Genomic DNA, 17,014 nt, shown 5'->3' with positions numbered 1-17,014 from the left:
CCCTTTCCCCAGGCATGGAGAACTGGAACTCTCACAAACGAAAATAAAGAAGGAACTTCAAAGCTTTAAACTTATGTTATGTGTTTTATACAGTGCCTAGCACAATGGGGTCCTAGAACATGACTCCGGTGCTGCGGTGCTACCACAATTCATATTAGAAAACTAACAACAATGCAAGAGTTAATAGTAGATACAGACACTATAGAATGTTAGGCAACAGCTGTGAGGTAAATCCTTGGCTTTAATGGCAATTTACACCAGCTGAGGATTTGCCCCTCTGAGTGTTAAAATACCGTTGTCTCTCTTAATTTTTGTTGTTCAAAAGTGCTGTCTCTTATTTAAAGAAATGAGTGATATTTCCAAAGAGAATATTTAAATTACAGTTATCTTACTGCAACTGCAAACGGAGGACCAGAGTCTCAGCTGGTGTAAATCAGCACATCTTGGTTGTATTAATGGTGGTATGTCCATTAACAACAGTTGACAATTTGGCCCTGAAGTATGTTAATCACAAATAGCAATCTTTACTGAAATATAAAAGAGTATTTTTAGAGTAAAAATATCTTGGGAAAGGCAGCATGAGGTGCACTTACATGTCAAAGAATTTTAATCCAAGTGGGCATGGTGAGACCGGTCATTAAGACGAGATGGAATGTGTTTACTTCATGAACCTGTTTGAATCTTGGCATTACCCCTCCCCCCCGCTGAATAGTTCTAAAAGTACAACTGAAAATCACAATGTTCATATCGTGTCCATCTGCTGAATGTTAAATAAATATGTTGGTTGGTTGGTTATTTAAGTATGTTGGCCAACTGGCATAGTGTGGAATGTTTCTAGAAATACTAGATAATTTTTCGTAGGTTGAGTTCTTTGGTAGATACAACAAAAAGAGCAGAGGAGAATCTCAGAGGAATTAATCCTATTGGATAGGTTTTTGGCTGTGGTTTCCCAGATATATTTCCCTAAAATAGTTTAATAAACAATATAATCAAGCTAAGATTCTGCGTTCAGTTTTGCTTGTATACATTTTGAGAATCTCCAATGGCTTCACCAGAGGTATTCCAGATATATGCCAGTGTAACAGAGAGCAGATGCTATTGGAGTTACTCTGAGTTATCCAGGTGTAGCTAAGATCCCTATTTTTTTTGAAGTGACTATCTTTAGTGGTAAGAGGTCTATTCTCTAATATGCAAGTGTATGAACCCCCCACTAATGTTATATGCCTGTGACAAGGGCAGGGTGGAACCCCCCAACCACTGAGCAAAGAAGCAGTCACATAGTATTAGATATTAAAAATAAAACTCAGCTGATGTTGGTATCATTTTTACCTACATTATCCCCACCCCTGTGTGCGCAAAACAGTAGGGAATATGTGAAACAGCAGGGAAATTAGCCCCCTTATCCCAGCCCCACCCGCACAGAGCCGTGAAGAGAAGAGACTTTTTCTAAAGTGTTCTTCACTGGGGTGAAAATCAGTCTCTACATTTATAAAGCCACTCTAGTCAATTTTTGATAGAAGATAGTGTGAGTGTGTGTGTGTGTGTGTGTGTGCATGCGCGCGCATGCACATGTGTTAAATTCTGTCCTTGTACACATGAGAGGTCCAGCAGAACTTGACAGCAGAAGTAAGGAGAGGAGGATTTGGTACTGTGTACTTTAATGCAAAACAGTATCCACTATGAAAGCCATCCACTTTGTGACACCTTTGGCTAGCTCTTGAGTGCTTCCAGTTAAGAGGGGCCAAGTGTTTCAGGAGGTGTATATTTCATCTTCTAAATTGCCTTCCTTAACCTTTCTGTAAAGAGAGATGCATTTAGAAGAAGGAACACTAGAAAATATCTAATGAGCTTCTGTCCCAAAATCAGCAGGCAGATTCCAGCATCTTACAGCAAATCTTTGTTTTAGCTTATGAACACTGAAAACTGCAATACCTTGACTGGGGAAGATGCAAAAGCCCTTATCCTCTTAGGATATTCCAAGTTATTTGTTACAAACAGACAAACTGGGAAAGTTTAGCAATGACTGCTTTTGTGAGGTGACAAGGTTAACTACTAAAGTTGTACATAACTTGGAGCCAGGGGCAGCTCCAGGCCCCAGCATGCCAAGCACGTGCTTGGGGCGGCATGCCGCAGGGGGCACTCTGCCGGTCGCCGGGAGGGCAGCAGGCAGGCTGCCTTCGGTGGCATGCCTGCGGAGGGTCCGCTGGTCCCACGGCTCCAGTGGACCTCCCATAGGCACGCCTGCGGGAGGTCCACCGAAGCCGTGGGACCAGCAGACCCTCCACAGGCACACCTGTGGGAGGTCCACCAGAGCCACGGGACTGGAAACAGGCAGAGCGCCCCCCATGGCATGCCGCCGCTTGGGGCGGCGAAATGTCTAGAGCTGCCCCTGCTTGGAGCTGGTGTACAGCAATTAATCAAGGTATTATATTCCACTCCAGTTCAATAGCCCACATAGAGTGCTGCATATGTGATGTGATATATACACACACACATACACCAACCAAACGAAAAAAAGAGAGAGAGAAAGGAGAAATATTTCTTCTAATAAAATCCTAATTATTTTATTTTGGAAAAAATTATATGGAATGGATTTGAGTTTCAAACTACACAATACTTTATCTAACAGATGAAGGACCTTTCAAATCTTTAATGCATACATAAAGAGAAGGAACTATTAGCTATGTCCTCCTCTCTCCCAATCCTACACACAAGTTCTCAAATCTAAGTACATGAGAAGTCACATTGAAGTCAATGGGCCTACTCACATGCATGCATTTAAACGTGCTTAGGTGTTTGAAGAACTGAATGTCATTTCAGTGTTTTTGCATAATCCAACAATATTATTCTTTATTTACCGGCCTTTTGCTATACTTTAAGTTGCAACATTTATAAACAGTGGGTTTAGAGGATAAATGCAAGTCTAGGAGAAGTGAGAACATAAAAACAGTCATTCTGGATCAGACCAATGGTCCATCTAGCCCAGTATCCTGTCTTCTGATAGCAGCAGACCCTAGAGACTCCAGAGGGAATGAACAGGACACTGCAATTATGGAGTGATCCATCCCCTGTTGTCAAGTCCCAGCTTCTGGCATTCGGAGGTTTAGGAACACCCAGAGCATGGGGCTGCACCCCTGACCATCTTGGCTGATAGCCATTGATGGACCTATTCTCTATGAATTTATCTAATTCTTTTGTGAACCTAGTCATACTTTTGTCCTTCACAACATCCCCTAGGTTGACTGTGCATTGTGTGAAGAAGCACTTCCTTGCGTTTTATTTTAAACCTGCTGCCTATTAATTTCACTGGGTGATTCCTGGTTCTTGTGTTATGTGAAGGGGTAAATAACACTTCCTTATTTACTTTCTCCACACTGTTTATGACTGTATAGACCTTTATCATATTCCTACTTAGTCATCTCTTTTCTAAACTGAACGGTTCCAGTCTTCTTAATTTCTCCTTCTATGAAAGCTGTTCCATACCCCTAATAATTTTTGTTGCCCTTCTCTGTATTTTTTCCAATTCTAATGTATCTTTTTTTTTTGAGATCGGGCAACCAAACGCAATAAAGTATTTAAGGCATAGGAGTACCATGGATTTATAGAGCGACATGAGATTTTTATTATCTCACCCTTTCCCAATGGTTCCAAACATTGTTAGCTTTTTTTAATGCTGCAGCACATTGAGCAGATGTTGTGAGATAACTATCTACAATGACTCCAAGATCTCCTTCTTGAATGGTGAAAGCTTATTTAGACCCCATCATCAGTTGGGATTATGTTTTCCAATGTGCATTACTTTGCATTTATAAACACTGAATTTCACCTGCCATTTTCTTGCTCGATTCCCCAGTTTTGTGAGATTCCTTTGTAGCTCTTTGCAGTCTGCTTTGGACTTCGTTATCTTGAGTAATTTTGTACCATTTGCAAACTTTGCCACCTCACTGCCCCCCCCTTTTCCAGATTATTTATGATTATGTTGAACAGCACTGGTCCTAGTACAGATCCTTGGGGAATCCTGCTATTTAACGCTCTCTTCACTGTGAAAACTGACCATTTATTCCTGCTCTTTATTTCCTATCTTTTAATCAGTTTCTGATCCATGAGAAGACCTTCCCTCTTATCCCATGACTGTTTACTTTGCTTACGAGCCTTTGGTGAGAGACCCTGTCGAAAGCTTTCTGAACGTCCAAGTACACTATATCCTTTGGATCACCCTTGTCCACATACTAGTGGAAACCTCAAAGAATTTTAATAGATTGGTGAGGCATGATTTTCCTTTACAAAAGTTGTATTGACTCTTTCCCACCATATTGTGTTCATCTGTAGTCTGATAATTCTTTTCTTTACTATTGTTTCAATTTGCCTGGTACTGAAGTTAGGCTTACTGGCCTATAATTGCCAGAATCACCTCTGGAGCCTTTTTTAAAAAAAGCTTTTTTTAAAAGAGCTCTCTCTTTAGTGGCAAAAATTGGTACAGTTTTTAAAAATTGCCATTACGTTAGCTTTTCTCCAGTCATCTGGTACAGCGGCTGATTTAAGTGATAGGTTACATACCAGTTAGTAGTTCTGCAATTTCTTATCTGAGTTCCTTCAGAACTCTTGGGTGAATACTTATAATGGTGACATAAAATTGCTAGCTAAGCCGTTTTAATGCTCATTTTCAAACCCTTGTTTATTTACTGAATTTTCCTACCTGTATTATATAGTGCTTGCCAGTAGCCACATGAAACTAAGACCAATTTGATATGCTGATACACCTTACAAAAATTCAGTAGTGCACCTGCCTTTTTAAAACACATAAATGCTGTACACTGTTGTTGTTTTTTTTACCTCATTAATGGTATTTAGTACTGATTCCTTCCCCTCAGTAAAAAAGAATTGCAGTTCAGTAATATTAAACTGCACATGCTTAGTTTTCACTGCTTTTTAACAACTTTGTTTAAATAGGTCAGAATGGAAGCCAGGTAGCTAAAAATACTTAAGGAGTAGATCCTTAGTGGGCGTAAATTGCGATAGCGGAATTGACTTTTACTGATTTTGGTGGCATTATGACAATTTACACCAGCTGAGGCTCTGCCCTAAAGTAGTTTTCCTTGGAACACTGTAAGTGTGAGAGCTCAGTGACAGGGTAGAACTAACGGAATATACAGCAGAAGCAAGCTTGAACATTGTAATTAACAAGCCGATCATTTTCCTTTATGACTGACATGTGACATCTGTGAAACATTTTCAAAGGCTTCAGATTTTGAAAGTGGTAGGAGATCTGAATTTTGGGCACACGTGTTCACATGCACATAAACACTTGATTAGATACTATAGAGAGGTTATAAATTAAGCAGAATAACTTGTTCCAGGCAGTTACTTGTATGTGTGTATTATAAAAAGTGTATGCGTTTGTGCATATGTTTATATTTATGGGATACAGCCAAATATTTTGAGTATATTGTTGTAATATCTATTTTTTGTAGTTCTAAAATCTGCAGTCTGTTTTATTGCTGCTGTTTCTTCATTTTCTCTTCAGTCCTCCAGCTGTTAATGCAAAAATATTAGATGGAAAATATTATATTAGGAAAAATGTAGATGTAGGGGTTTGCTATATTGTAATTCCTTCATGTTACTTGCCAAACATCAGGGGGAAGGGCAGCTAGTTCGTCTGTCCATGTTGTGATTTTTAGCTTCCCTGTGCATATTAATACGTGAAGAATCAATATTTCATATTTCTGAATTATTCTAGTGCCTCACCCGCAGAAGCAGTTAGCATACAACGCCTCAAAAGCTGGGGTCGTAAAATTAACACAGACATTAGGAACTGAATGGATTGACAGGGGAGTAAGAGTCAACTGCATTTCCCCGTAAGTAAAATGTAGTCTCATTTATAAAGTACAGAAAAAATGAAATGTTATAAGAAGTGTTCACTGCTCAAATTAAGAAAATCTAGGAAAACAAAGTTGCTAATTAGCAGGTGGATTGCATCTCTTTTTATTTTGTCTTCTGCTTAACAAAGGTTTAATCACTATAACCAAAGTGTACACATGACTGTGTATATTGAAGGATTTGAGAAAAGGTTTTAGCACTTGATAATAGGTTTTCGAATAACATGAAGGGTAATTTTTAGCATTTCTCTTCCAGATGAAATATTTCCTTAGTTCTGTCCAAGCCTTCTGTGGTTAAAGAAAAGGCTTTTGACACTTAATAGACAATGCTTCTCCTTTTTTTCTATTTTCTTTTTTTTCCTTTTACTTCAGACAAATATACTGGCACATTAAAAGCCATGTCATAGTGCTGTAACTGAGACTCCAGTCAGCTCTGGCAATTACAGGATTTCTAGGTGTAATTTTGTCAAAAAATATTCATTACAAGTTACATTTTACCTAATTTTTGAAATCTTAAATATGTATGGGGTTTTTGAGTTATGTTGTTTTTGGTTTTTTAATAGCATGAAGCAAAGTTTTTTGCCTTACACACTTTTTCTCTCTCTCTCGCTCTCTCTCACCCACACTCTTTATTACACAATTTTCAGTGCAAGTTAATAACGAGCAAAAACTCAAGTGGATGGCGTTAATTGGGAGTGATCAAATTCCACAGACCACTAAAGTCAATCAGAGTAAGAAGCGCAGGTGTTTAATCCAGAATTTTAACTAACTGTAATAATGAAAATATGATGTACATGAAATTAAGAAAAACAAGTTAAATATTTTCATCCAAAAAGTGGAGAAAAATATCACAGAGCTCAATTGCAAATCTCTTTATTCTGATTCTTGGTCTGGTTTCTACTTTTGTATGCTGGCTCTGTTTATTATTCTTATTCTTATTATTTATTACTACTAATAATAATTGTGATTCCATCCTGAGCTCATTGCAATCCACAGATTACTTAAATAACATCCTGTGTCTGAACTGGGATTTACTCACACCAATACCAACAGCTCAACATTGCTGATCCAGTGTCTAGTTCTACACCAGACTCCAGGGCCAGGAAGTCTGGAGGAAGTTAGCAATAGAGCAAGGCAGAGCTAGTGTTAACAATACAGGTAGGAAGCAGGGAGGCTTTTAGCTGCAATGAATTAATTTTTATATATAGGTTGGAACTCCTGGGGCCCACCAGAATCAGAAAATATTGGTCATGTTTCAATATGCTTTCTGGCTGAGAACTATATTGGTACCCTTTATTAATATAGCTGGAATATTAGTGTCACATTCAGAGTAACCATGGTTAAAGAGGCACGTAAGTTATTAGCCCCTAGTTTTAGGTGTTTTAAACTTCCTGCAAAAAATTACCCTTAACAAGCAGGAGACATTTCAGCCCAAATATATATAATATATAACATTTTTGCAGAGAGTTTAGTAAAACTTCATGTTAGCTGTGAGTTGTCTGAACATGGAGAAAAGGTATATTATGCTTGGAAGGGAAAAATCCATTCAGAGGCTTTTCTTTTTCTATCATTAACCAAAACTGGGCTTAATTTTAATAATTCTTACTCACCCTAGACTTTGGTCCCACATCTGCAAATTTTCTCTGTGTGGGAATCCCCTTGTAATAAGGGGGACTTCTGTTCATTGAAGGCTTGCCAATGCTCAGTGAGGAAAAGAGCTTTTTCTGTACCCGAGAAAACCTGGTTTAAACATACTTGGTATGAATATTTGATAATCACACATGGTCTGACTGGAAGCCCGCTCAAATCAACAGGAGTTTTTCCATTACGTTCAATGGGGTTTGGATCAGGCTTATATTGTCCATGATTTTCTTGGATTATTAACAGTGTACCAAGGTAAGGAGCTCTTGATACATACATGCTGGCACTTGCATGTACTTAAAACACTGCATATTGAACTCAGATGCACTTGTGGTCATTTCAATAACTGGATATTCAAATTCATTTCTCCACTGACATGGAAATGTGGAATACACATTTCAGTCTCATTCTGTACATTAAAGAAAGGTTCTGGCCTGTCCACAGATATGTTCACATAATCCCCATGAATCAAATCTTCCAGTCCTGGCTCACAATCTGATTTTGCAAGGTGCTGGGCATCTCCGGCTCCCATTGCACTCATTTTGCTCAGCACGTCACAGTTTCAGGCCCTGTTCCTTTCTAGGGCAATGGGCCATTGACGTTGCTGAACGCTTTGCTGGATGGAAGAGTGAGGTTCCGGCCCAGTTTCACAGATATACCTGAATGCTGAAGTGAACCTGACATATATACTTTATAACATGCAACAATTTCAATAAAAGAACCCATGGAGGCCCAGGAATGTGCACATAGGCCTCAATTCAGCAAAGCACTTAAGCACGTGTTTTATTTTAGGTGGAAAGTATTCCTACTGAAGTCAATGGAACTGCCTGATTTCTGCAGTGAAGCACTTGGGTCCCAATTCAGGAAAGCCTGTCAGTACAAACTTGAGTCCATCCTTCTTCCTGAACAGGGATGTGTTCTGCAATCGGGGACATGCTGAAGTGCTTTGTTGGATCCTGGCTTTATCAGTGTCCTTATATCTCCACATAATCACATCTGACCTTGAACATTCTTTCAACATGCAAACATTTGATCTTTTTTTGTCTTTTCCTTTCTTGTCAGCTTTCATCAACTTATTTTGGTAAATGAGTGTATAAAATGTATCAGTGCATAAAATGTTATGGCAGGGCTTTTAGCATAATTTATTGAATTTATGAATTCTCTGGCTGACCAGGTATCTCTGCCTCACATTTTAGATAGTTCACTAGTACAGCTGCTTTCTTTTTGGGAGGAATACTGAGGCTGGAGGGAGTTGGAGAGTGAGTGAGAGAGAAGTTCATTCCTAGCTTGTAAACTCAGGAGGCAAATTTTCTTTGGCTCCAACCTGGATCACAAATAGCCAATGTGCAGTGGTAAAAACCTGTCAGCCCTTTACGTTGTATGCCAGAATCTTATGAATATATTAGACTTTGCTCTCAAGAGATATTACTAACATAGGGCCTTATCCTGATACCATTGAAATCAGTGACAAAATTCCTATGATCACCAGTAGATCTGTCCCAGACACTACAAAGTGAGAGGAAATAAAACCCCACATTAAATTAACCCATCTTCATCAAGAACAGTATACACAACATACAATGCCTAATAGCTGCTGAACTTGAAAAATAAGTGTTAACGTCCCATGAGAATCAAATATTGTGTGGTGTGTGTTTGATTTTTGCAGCTAAATTGCTAATTATGTAAAGTTAAATGAATCAATGCTTAAAATGTACTACTTATTTTAGTGCAAAGAACTGGTATTGATGCTACATGAAGATGGTGAAAATTGGAGCATTCCATGGTTGGGAAATTGCAAAATATTTCAAGAGAAACTTTCAGTAATGCCGTGTGTCTCAAATGCCTCCTCATTGGTCATATTGCATGCTGGGCTAGATTCGCCCTGTCTTGTGGCACTTTTAATTTCTGCCCAATATCCAACTACAGGAGGGTTGAAGCAGCATTAAATGCTTGCAACTTCTCATTTGAGGGTCTATGGGAGAACAGCAGAGCCTCAAAACTGGACAAAGCTGGCAGGTGAGAAGGCAAGACTTATCTAGAGTCCAGGTAACAACTTACAACTGCCTTCTTGCAGCTGAAACCCTGAGGGACGGCAGGGATAAACTCCATCTGGGACAGTGCCCCCACTTAATCAAGCTGTTTTGACAATGTTAGTACATGCATTAATACAACAATCAATACTAGATGTCATTTTCTATTTAACCAGTGATAGAAAATACTGCATATATGCAGCATGGCTGAGTAGATACTGTAAGAGAACTTTTGCATTTTTGGGATATCCTGTCTTTTGCGTGCTTGATTTTGCAAATTTTGGATTGCATTGATATTTTCCCCCTCAAAAATGTTTCATTCCAGTTTGTTCTTAAAGGAGGAGAGCTTCAGACTGGTGCTGTATTTGGTTCGGGCGGTTTGTGCTGGAGCTTGACTTCTAAGTTCCTTGAACAGCAGCTGTGGTGAAACCTTTTATCTGAATCAGCAGAATGTGCCAGCTCCTTGCTCTGTGGAGATTCCAAGGTGCTACAAGCTCCTTAACCTGGATACCATACAAGCGCCATCACCCATGGTTCCAGGGATATTAAGCTTCTCAAGCATATGATCTCCTGCTTCATCTGCAGTCCAGGGTGCTACAGAGCTTGTCATGTTATTGGATAGGTGCATGGAGTAGGAAGGAGGCACCATGTGCTACTGAGCCTGTCTAGACTAGAGGCAGCTATCAGATGCCATGTATGTAGAGTTGGTCTGAAAGGAGTACAGGAGGTGATGAAGCAAATCAAAATTTCTGCATGTGCCCCAATTACGGAGGGTCTGCAAACCATTGCTAGGGGAGTTCATACACTGAACCTGTGTGAGATTGCAGCACAGGAAAGAGCTAAGCACCATGATATCACCCAAAGGCGTCCCAATTAAACAGTATTACTGTCCCCATTAAGCAGCAGTCATTGCAGTTAAGTATCTTTGGATTTAAATGTAATTCCTAGAGAGAGGTCCCAATTAAGTGGATCTCCTGATTAAACATTTTCTGATTAAGTGGAGTGTACTTAACTCGTTCAAATTAATAACTCGTCTGAAAGAAATCAAGTTACACTCAGAGGGAAGGTCTCCCTCCTCCCCCCATATGGGGATTGAAGACACACAATTCCAGTTAAGTAATTTTTTCCCCACTCTCTCTCATTGTGGAGATGCTTTAGCCAATTGTATTTTGTTTTTTACTGTCTCAAATTGCCCTATGCATCAGCAATGGAATACTGATGTTCATGTCTAACCTTTAGGGAACCAGCAGTTTGATAAACCATTGACATGCAACAGAAAGTACTGATAGGCTCAGCACTGCATATTAGATGAGGTAGGGAATTAATGCATTGGCACTTGTCTTCGCTGGAACTGGTTAGAAGCCAACTAAAATCTGCCTAAAAGGGTTCTACAACATTAAATTGCCCAACTTGGCACCAAGCCTTTCCCAGAAGATGTGTACTTTCAATGACATGCTTAATATTTATAGTTTCATCAGTATGTGTGTTTGCAACTTGAAGTTGTGTGCTACATCTTTTTCTCTTTATAAAAATTGCCTGTGATATTTTTTTTTCATCAGACCATTTACTTTTGAAACAAAATTAAAGGAAGGGCAGTTGAAGGCACTGGTTCAATGATTTATAGTTTGTTCTGACTTTGTTTAGTCTCCATGTTATCTGTTTGAAGTTGGTTGATGAATCATATATATATAAAAATATATTTTTTCTTAAGCTGTATTATTTTTACTTTATATTGGAGTGATATGTTATTTTTGTTAATCTGGGTCCTCTTCATATTAAAACAAAACCCTCATTTAAAAATGCTAGCTTCTGCTAGTTAGGGTATCAAAACTCTATAGATACAGGGAAACCTAGAACCAGATTCTGCAAATGTTTGCCAACAGATATAGTGCTTGGTGTAAATTCAGAGTAACTCTGTTGAATTCAGTGGATATACACCAATGTAAAACTGGTGTAAGTGAGAGGAGGATTAGGACCACGGCTTTCACTTCTGCAACTAAAACTCTGGTTTTCTCTCCAGAAAACCAGTGCGAAACAGATGGGAGGAAGACAGTGCTTAGGAGAAATAAGTAGACTGTCTGCAAGTTATACTGGAATTTATTCTATTTTATTACTTTGTGAGAGCTCGATCAATTTGCCCTTGCTCAGCATTTCTGAATAGTTATGGTTTTCATTGACAATTACAAGCAAAAATAAAGCTGGTATTTAAAGCGTGTCCTGTTAGTGAAAATGGAAATTTTGGGGGTATTCTGAATTACTTCCACCTAGTAACATGGTAAATTGAAGATTTCAGACTTCATTGAAAACAAAAGGTAAATCACATACCCAGAATCCAGTGTGTTTCTCAAGCCTATTTCCTTGGAAGTATAAATTGGGATGATGATGAAGTTTCAGAACAAAACAGTTTTTTTAATACTTTGTTCATTTCATATTTATCACTAGCTTGTTTGCTAATTTTCATTTGCAAGAGGCAATTCTTCCAGCTAACTGGGTGCCTCAATGGGCCACTGATTTCTTTGAAGTGACAGTCTGTAAATATGCATAAAAAAGAGATGCAATTAGCGTGTGTGGTTCAGTGCAGCCTGATTTCATTGGCAAGTTTACCCACAGTGTTGATAAGCTACATTATCTAGAAAATTGGCCGCTGAAAAACAGCACCTCTGATTGCCAGCAAAGGTTCCAGATAACAGGGTGCTGAAGAGAAATATAATTGAGGTTGAATATGTTAACCAAGGTGTCACATGCTCCTTAGAAGCGCTAATTTATCAGCATGTTGGAATTTTTATTAACATTTGGAATCATTTCTACCACACTAATGAAGTGGAATTGGCAGCTCAGGTTTTAGTTATTGTCATTTCTGAGAAGTTAAATGTAATTTCTCGTTAGACACAGTTATGTAAATATATTTGTTCAGGGACTGAAAAAATTATACATTTCACAAAATGCAAATATGTTGTTAAGGAGGAGTATGACAAATAAGCGCTAGTTAAAGTCATCAAAGCCAGCCAAATATTAGTGCTGTAACATGAAGTCTACAGTTTCCACTCATTTTTAGGGCATGTGAGGGAAATGAACTTAGCAGAGTTTTAATGCATTCTGTAGTTGGCTCATTAGTATGAAACAATCCCAGCTTAGTATACATTTTGTAACTAGTCATGTTATTTATTTAATGGGGGTTTATACTTGGCATATTTTGCTTAACTTTTTTCCTTTCCCTGCTACCTTTTCATCTTAAAGTGAATTTCGTGCTGGGAAAGGTGCTGCTGGATTTTGTTTTCAGTATTTTGGCATATGGAAACTTGGACTGTTTTCAGTTTCTGAACTGTATGCAAACATGTTATGTAACATTAGGCTGTGCATTGATTAAAAAGAAATTGGTAAATGGAACACATTTCCAAAATGCAGAGACAGGCTGGTTGTGTAAATTGGGTATTATGGTAAGTAACCTAAGATAATGGGGCACCTATGTTAGCCAATGATACAAACTATGAGTCCTCTCTTTAAGAATAAACCACTAAGTCGATTTATCAACAGTGAAAGACGGTAAGGGACAAGCAGGATTGAAGTTTGTGTTTGTAACTCCTTAGCAGAGCTACGTGCTGTCTAACAGTGGCAGGGGCACTGGAACAATTTATACAGTGGGGGTATTGAACCAAACTGTAAACCCTGTTTTATAATGGAAACCACTTCAAGCCAGGGGGTGCAGCAGTGCAACTGGCACCACTAGTTCCATCACCCATGAAAGGTGGGATCTTACTTTATTATTTCGTGGTTTTCCTTTCTAAGTGGCATCTTGTATTCCCATCACTACTTGTTTTATAGTCATAAGTGCTACGTATGAAAAATGTAACTGTGTGTGTGTTATTTATAGGGGAATTGTCGACACGCCGCTCATCCATTCTGAAGATCTGAAGCCTCTGGTGCAGCGCTGGCTAACCGATATTCCTGCTGGGAAGCTGGCTCAAGTGACAGACCTGCAGGCGGCTGTAGTATACCTGGCATCCGAAGCTTCGGATTACATGACAGGCCACAATTTGGCCATAGAGGGTGGTCAAAGCTTGTGGTAGAAAAGAACTGAGCATCTTTCTTCTTTGTAGCACTTCTAATGCATGAGCACAAGAGTGGGAAGTAGACAGGAAAAAATCCTGATTTCACCATAGTCTATAAGCGAAGATGCTCCCAGGTGTGCCCAGAGAATTCTGAGTTCATCACAAAATTGGGTTCCTTACATGTAAATAAAATAAAAATATCTTTTCAAAAGTTTGTGCATAAAACACTTCAGAAAACAGATAAGGTAGTTAAACCAGTGCTGATTTGGCCCTTACAGTATAAATAACCACTTAGAACAAAATTATTGCTTCCTTGTTTAAAATGTTGTTTGAAGACCTGTCTGCTTGTTTCGTCTAGAAATAATTTTGTAGGAAAAATGTATGTAATCCTTTATTTTCACTATTTTTTTTTGAGATTTTACGTTCTGCATTCAATCTCTGTGAAGTTAGTACTTATAAGAGTATATGTAGGTTTACTGCAGGTAAGGCCTCAGCTGGTATTTAGTTTAACAGGGGAATATTTCTCTTAAAGCAAACCATTATTATTTGGTCTGTGCTGTGTGCTTTTCTTTGGGTGTTTTTTATTCATGTTGTATCAGTGACATGTGATTTGTTTACCCACCCCCTATGTTAAATGTGACCTCACAAAATAAATTGATTGTATTTGATCCTGAATGTTGCCATTTTATATTTACTGGTGTATTTTTCACAGTATTTTTACACACACACACACACACACACACACACACACACACACACACACACACACACACACACACACACCTCTGCCAGAAAAGTATACATTTAACAGAGAAGTATGTTTAGCAAATAAAATGGCTCTGATCCAAAGTCCACTGAAGCAAAGGGGACCATTCATATGCTTAAGTTAAGCATATGCACTATTTGGCTTTTTTTTTTCCTTTGGCAGGCAAAGTTGAGCCAAAGTTTTACTTAAACTTTTTTTTGTTTCTGTAAAATTCCTAAAAACTGCTAGTTCTCTGATGTGACTCAGTAATAATTCCAATGATTAATGCAGTTACATCAGTGGAAAAACCCGTATGGGCAATAGATTCAGGCTCGTTGTTTAGAGATGGTAAAGTGTGGCACAATAATAATGACAATACTCGGTATTTATATTGTCTCCCATTTAAGGACTTTTAAGCCTAGCCTGTGTGATTAAAGAAAATTTATTTGCAAGAATTCACTCACAAATCCTTGTCATTTGTTTTCCATTTGGCAGCCATATGTTACTGTAACATAAATAATTGCGGATGGATGTCATTACTTTTATTAGTACTACATGTCCACACTCTGGTTACCCATTGTTGTGGTGAATTGCTATAATTGTTTCAGACTTGACATTCACCATCATGCCGTTAGCCAACCTACTGTCGTCATACTGGACAAATTGTAAGAAGATACCTGTCTTCATTAAGGTTTCTGTGAGACCATTGATACTTAATAAATATTTCATGTAGATTCATTTTTCCGGAGCGTGGTGTTGTTAAGACTAGATCTTCTTGGCTTGGAAAACTTGCCTCGTGTGCATGATCTAATTTATTGACAATGCTCAGGAAACTCATAAGCTTCTAGAAAGATCAATTATGAGAGAAATTGTCAAGCAAAACAATTAAGAGCTTAAACATTTTATTATTTTTCTGAGCTCACAAACTCTTGTCTTTCTATTAGCTCCCACACTTGTCTCATTCTGTGTCATTTTCTGGAGGGCTTCGTGCAATTCTCACATCTCTCTGGCTGGCTTTTCATCCCAGGGTGCACACATTGGTGAACTCATCAGGAGCGATTCCAAATAATCCTAGAGGGGCTTGTATATCATGGCTTGGGCCTCTGGTGGACAGCTTGGTGCAGCTCCTACTGAAAGGGTGAAATAGCAAATTTCAGGTAATCTGAAGCAGAAACCACAGTCGCCACTGGAGCTGTAATTGAGCTCCTTGCTTTCAGTCTCAGCAGACAGACTAAGGACTGAGTAAGCCTTAGTAAGTAAGACTGAACTAACCTTTCATGTCTAGAGATGGCCGCTCCAGGTTAACATGGAAGCACACTGGTAGGTTATTATGGGAAGCTTGAATTTCAGCTGCCTTGGCTTTATCTGTTCTGGGAAGAGGAGGTTTCAGAGTAAGATGGATACTCAGGGAATTTTCACAAGCCACATATTTACTTTAAAAACAAAACAAAACAAAACAAAAACCCAGACAACCAAAATGAGAGGCTGCATTTTTCAAAATCCAATCTCTCCCTTAATTAATGAGCTTCAGCTATTTGGATCCAGAGCCTGTATCCCTCCAGTCTATTATCCTCCATGTTCTCCTTTTGAATATATGGGAAGGGCAAGGAGGAGAGAGGTAGGGCATTTAGAATCATAGAAGATTAGGGTTGGAAGAGACCTCAGGAGGTCATCTAGCCGAATCCCCCTGCTCAGGGCAGGACCAACACCAACTAAATCATCCCAGCCAGGGCTTTGTCAAGTTGGGCCTTAAAACCTCTATGAATGGAGATTCCACCACCTCCCTAGGTAACCCATTCCAGTGCTTCACCACCCTTCTAGTGAAATAGTTTTTCCTAATATCCAGCCTAGACCTCCCCACTGTAACTTGAGACCATTGCTCCTTGTCCTGTCATCTGCCATTACTGATAATAGCTTGGCTCCATCCTCTTTGGAATCCCTCTTCAGGTAGTTGAAGGCTGCTATCAAATTCTCCCTCATTCTTCTCTTCTACAGACTAAACAAGCCCAGTTTCATCAGCCTCTTCTCGTAAGTCATGTGCCCCAGCCCCCTGATCATTTTCATTGCCCTCTGCTGGACTCTCTCCAATTTATCCACATCCTTACTGTAGTGGGGGGCTCAAAACTGGACACAGTACTGCAAATGTGGCCTCACCAGTGCCAAATAGAGGGGAATAATCACTTCCCTTGATCTGCTGGCTATGCTCTTACTAATACAGCCCAATATGCTGTTAGCCTTCTTGGTAACAAGGGCACACTGCTGACTCATATCCAGCATCTCATCCACTGTAATCCCCAGGTCCTTTTCTGCAGAACTGCTGCTTAGCCAGTCGGTCCCCAGCCGGTAGCGGTGCATGGGATTCTTCCTAAGTGGAGGACTCTGCACTTGTCATTGTTGAACCTCATTAGATTTCTTTTGGCCCAATCCTCCAATTTGTCCTGGTCACTCTGGACCCTATCCCTGCCCTCCAGCATATCTACTTCTTCCCCCACTTTACTGTCATCTGCAAACTTGCTGAGGGTGCAATCCATCCCATCATCCAGATCATTAATAAAAATGCTGAACAAAACTGGCCCCAGGATTGACCCCTGGGGTACGCCACTTGATACCAGCTGCCAACTAGACATCGAGCCATTGATCACTATCTGTTGAGCCCGACAATCTAGCCAGCTT

The 17,014-nt window shown here is 39.3% G+C and overlaps 1 protein-coding gene across 1 annotated transcript in view; it reads left to right on the top strand.

Moving 5' to 3' along the window:
• The window catches only part of LOC115655250, a 50,186-nt gene extending 36,572 nt beyond the window's left edge, over positions 1-13,614 (top strand). Inside the window, exons 10-11 of the mRNA XM_030570494.1 lie at positions 5,738-5,855; positions 13,419-13,614. Coding sequence (XP_030426354.1) covers positions 5,738-5,855; positions 13,419-13,614 — 314 coding nt within the window. The remainder of the gene's footprint in view (positions 1-5,737; positions 5,856-13,418) is intronic.
• Positions 13,615-17,014: the final 3,400 nt, after the last annotated feature.

Source organism: Gopherus evgoodei, chromosome 7 (assembly GCF_007399415.2).
Source record: "Gopherus evgoodei ecotype Sinaloan lineage chromosome 7, rGopEvg1_v1.p, whole genome shotgun sequence".
In the NCBI taxonomy this organism is placed as follows: Eukaryota; Metazoa; Chordata; order Testudines; family Testudinidae; genus Gopherus; species Gopherus evgoodei.
Note: the sequence above shows the minus strand (reverse complement) of the source record. Positions and strands in the feature narration are given on the sequence as shown.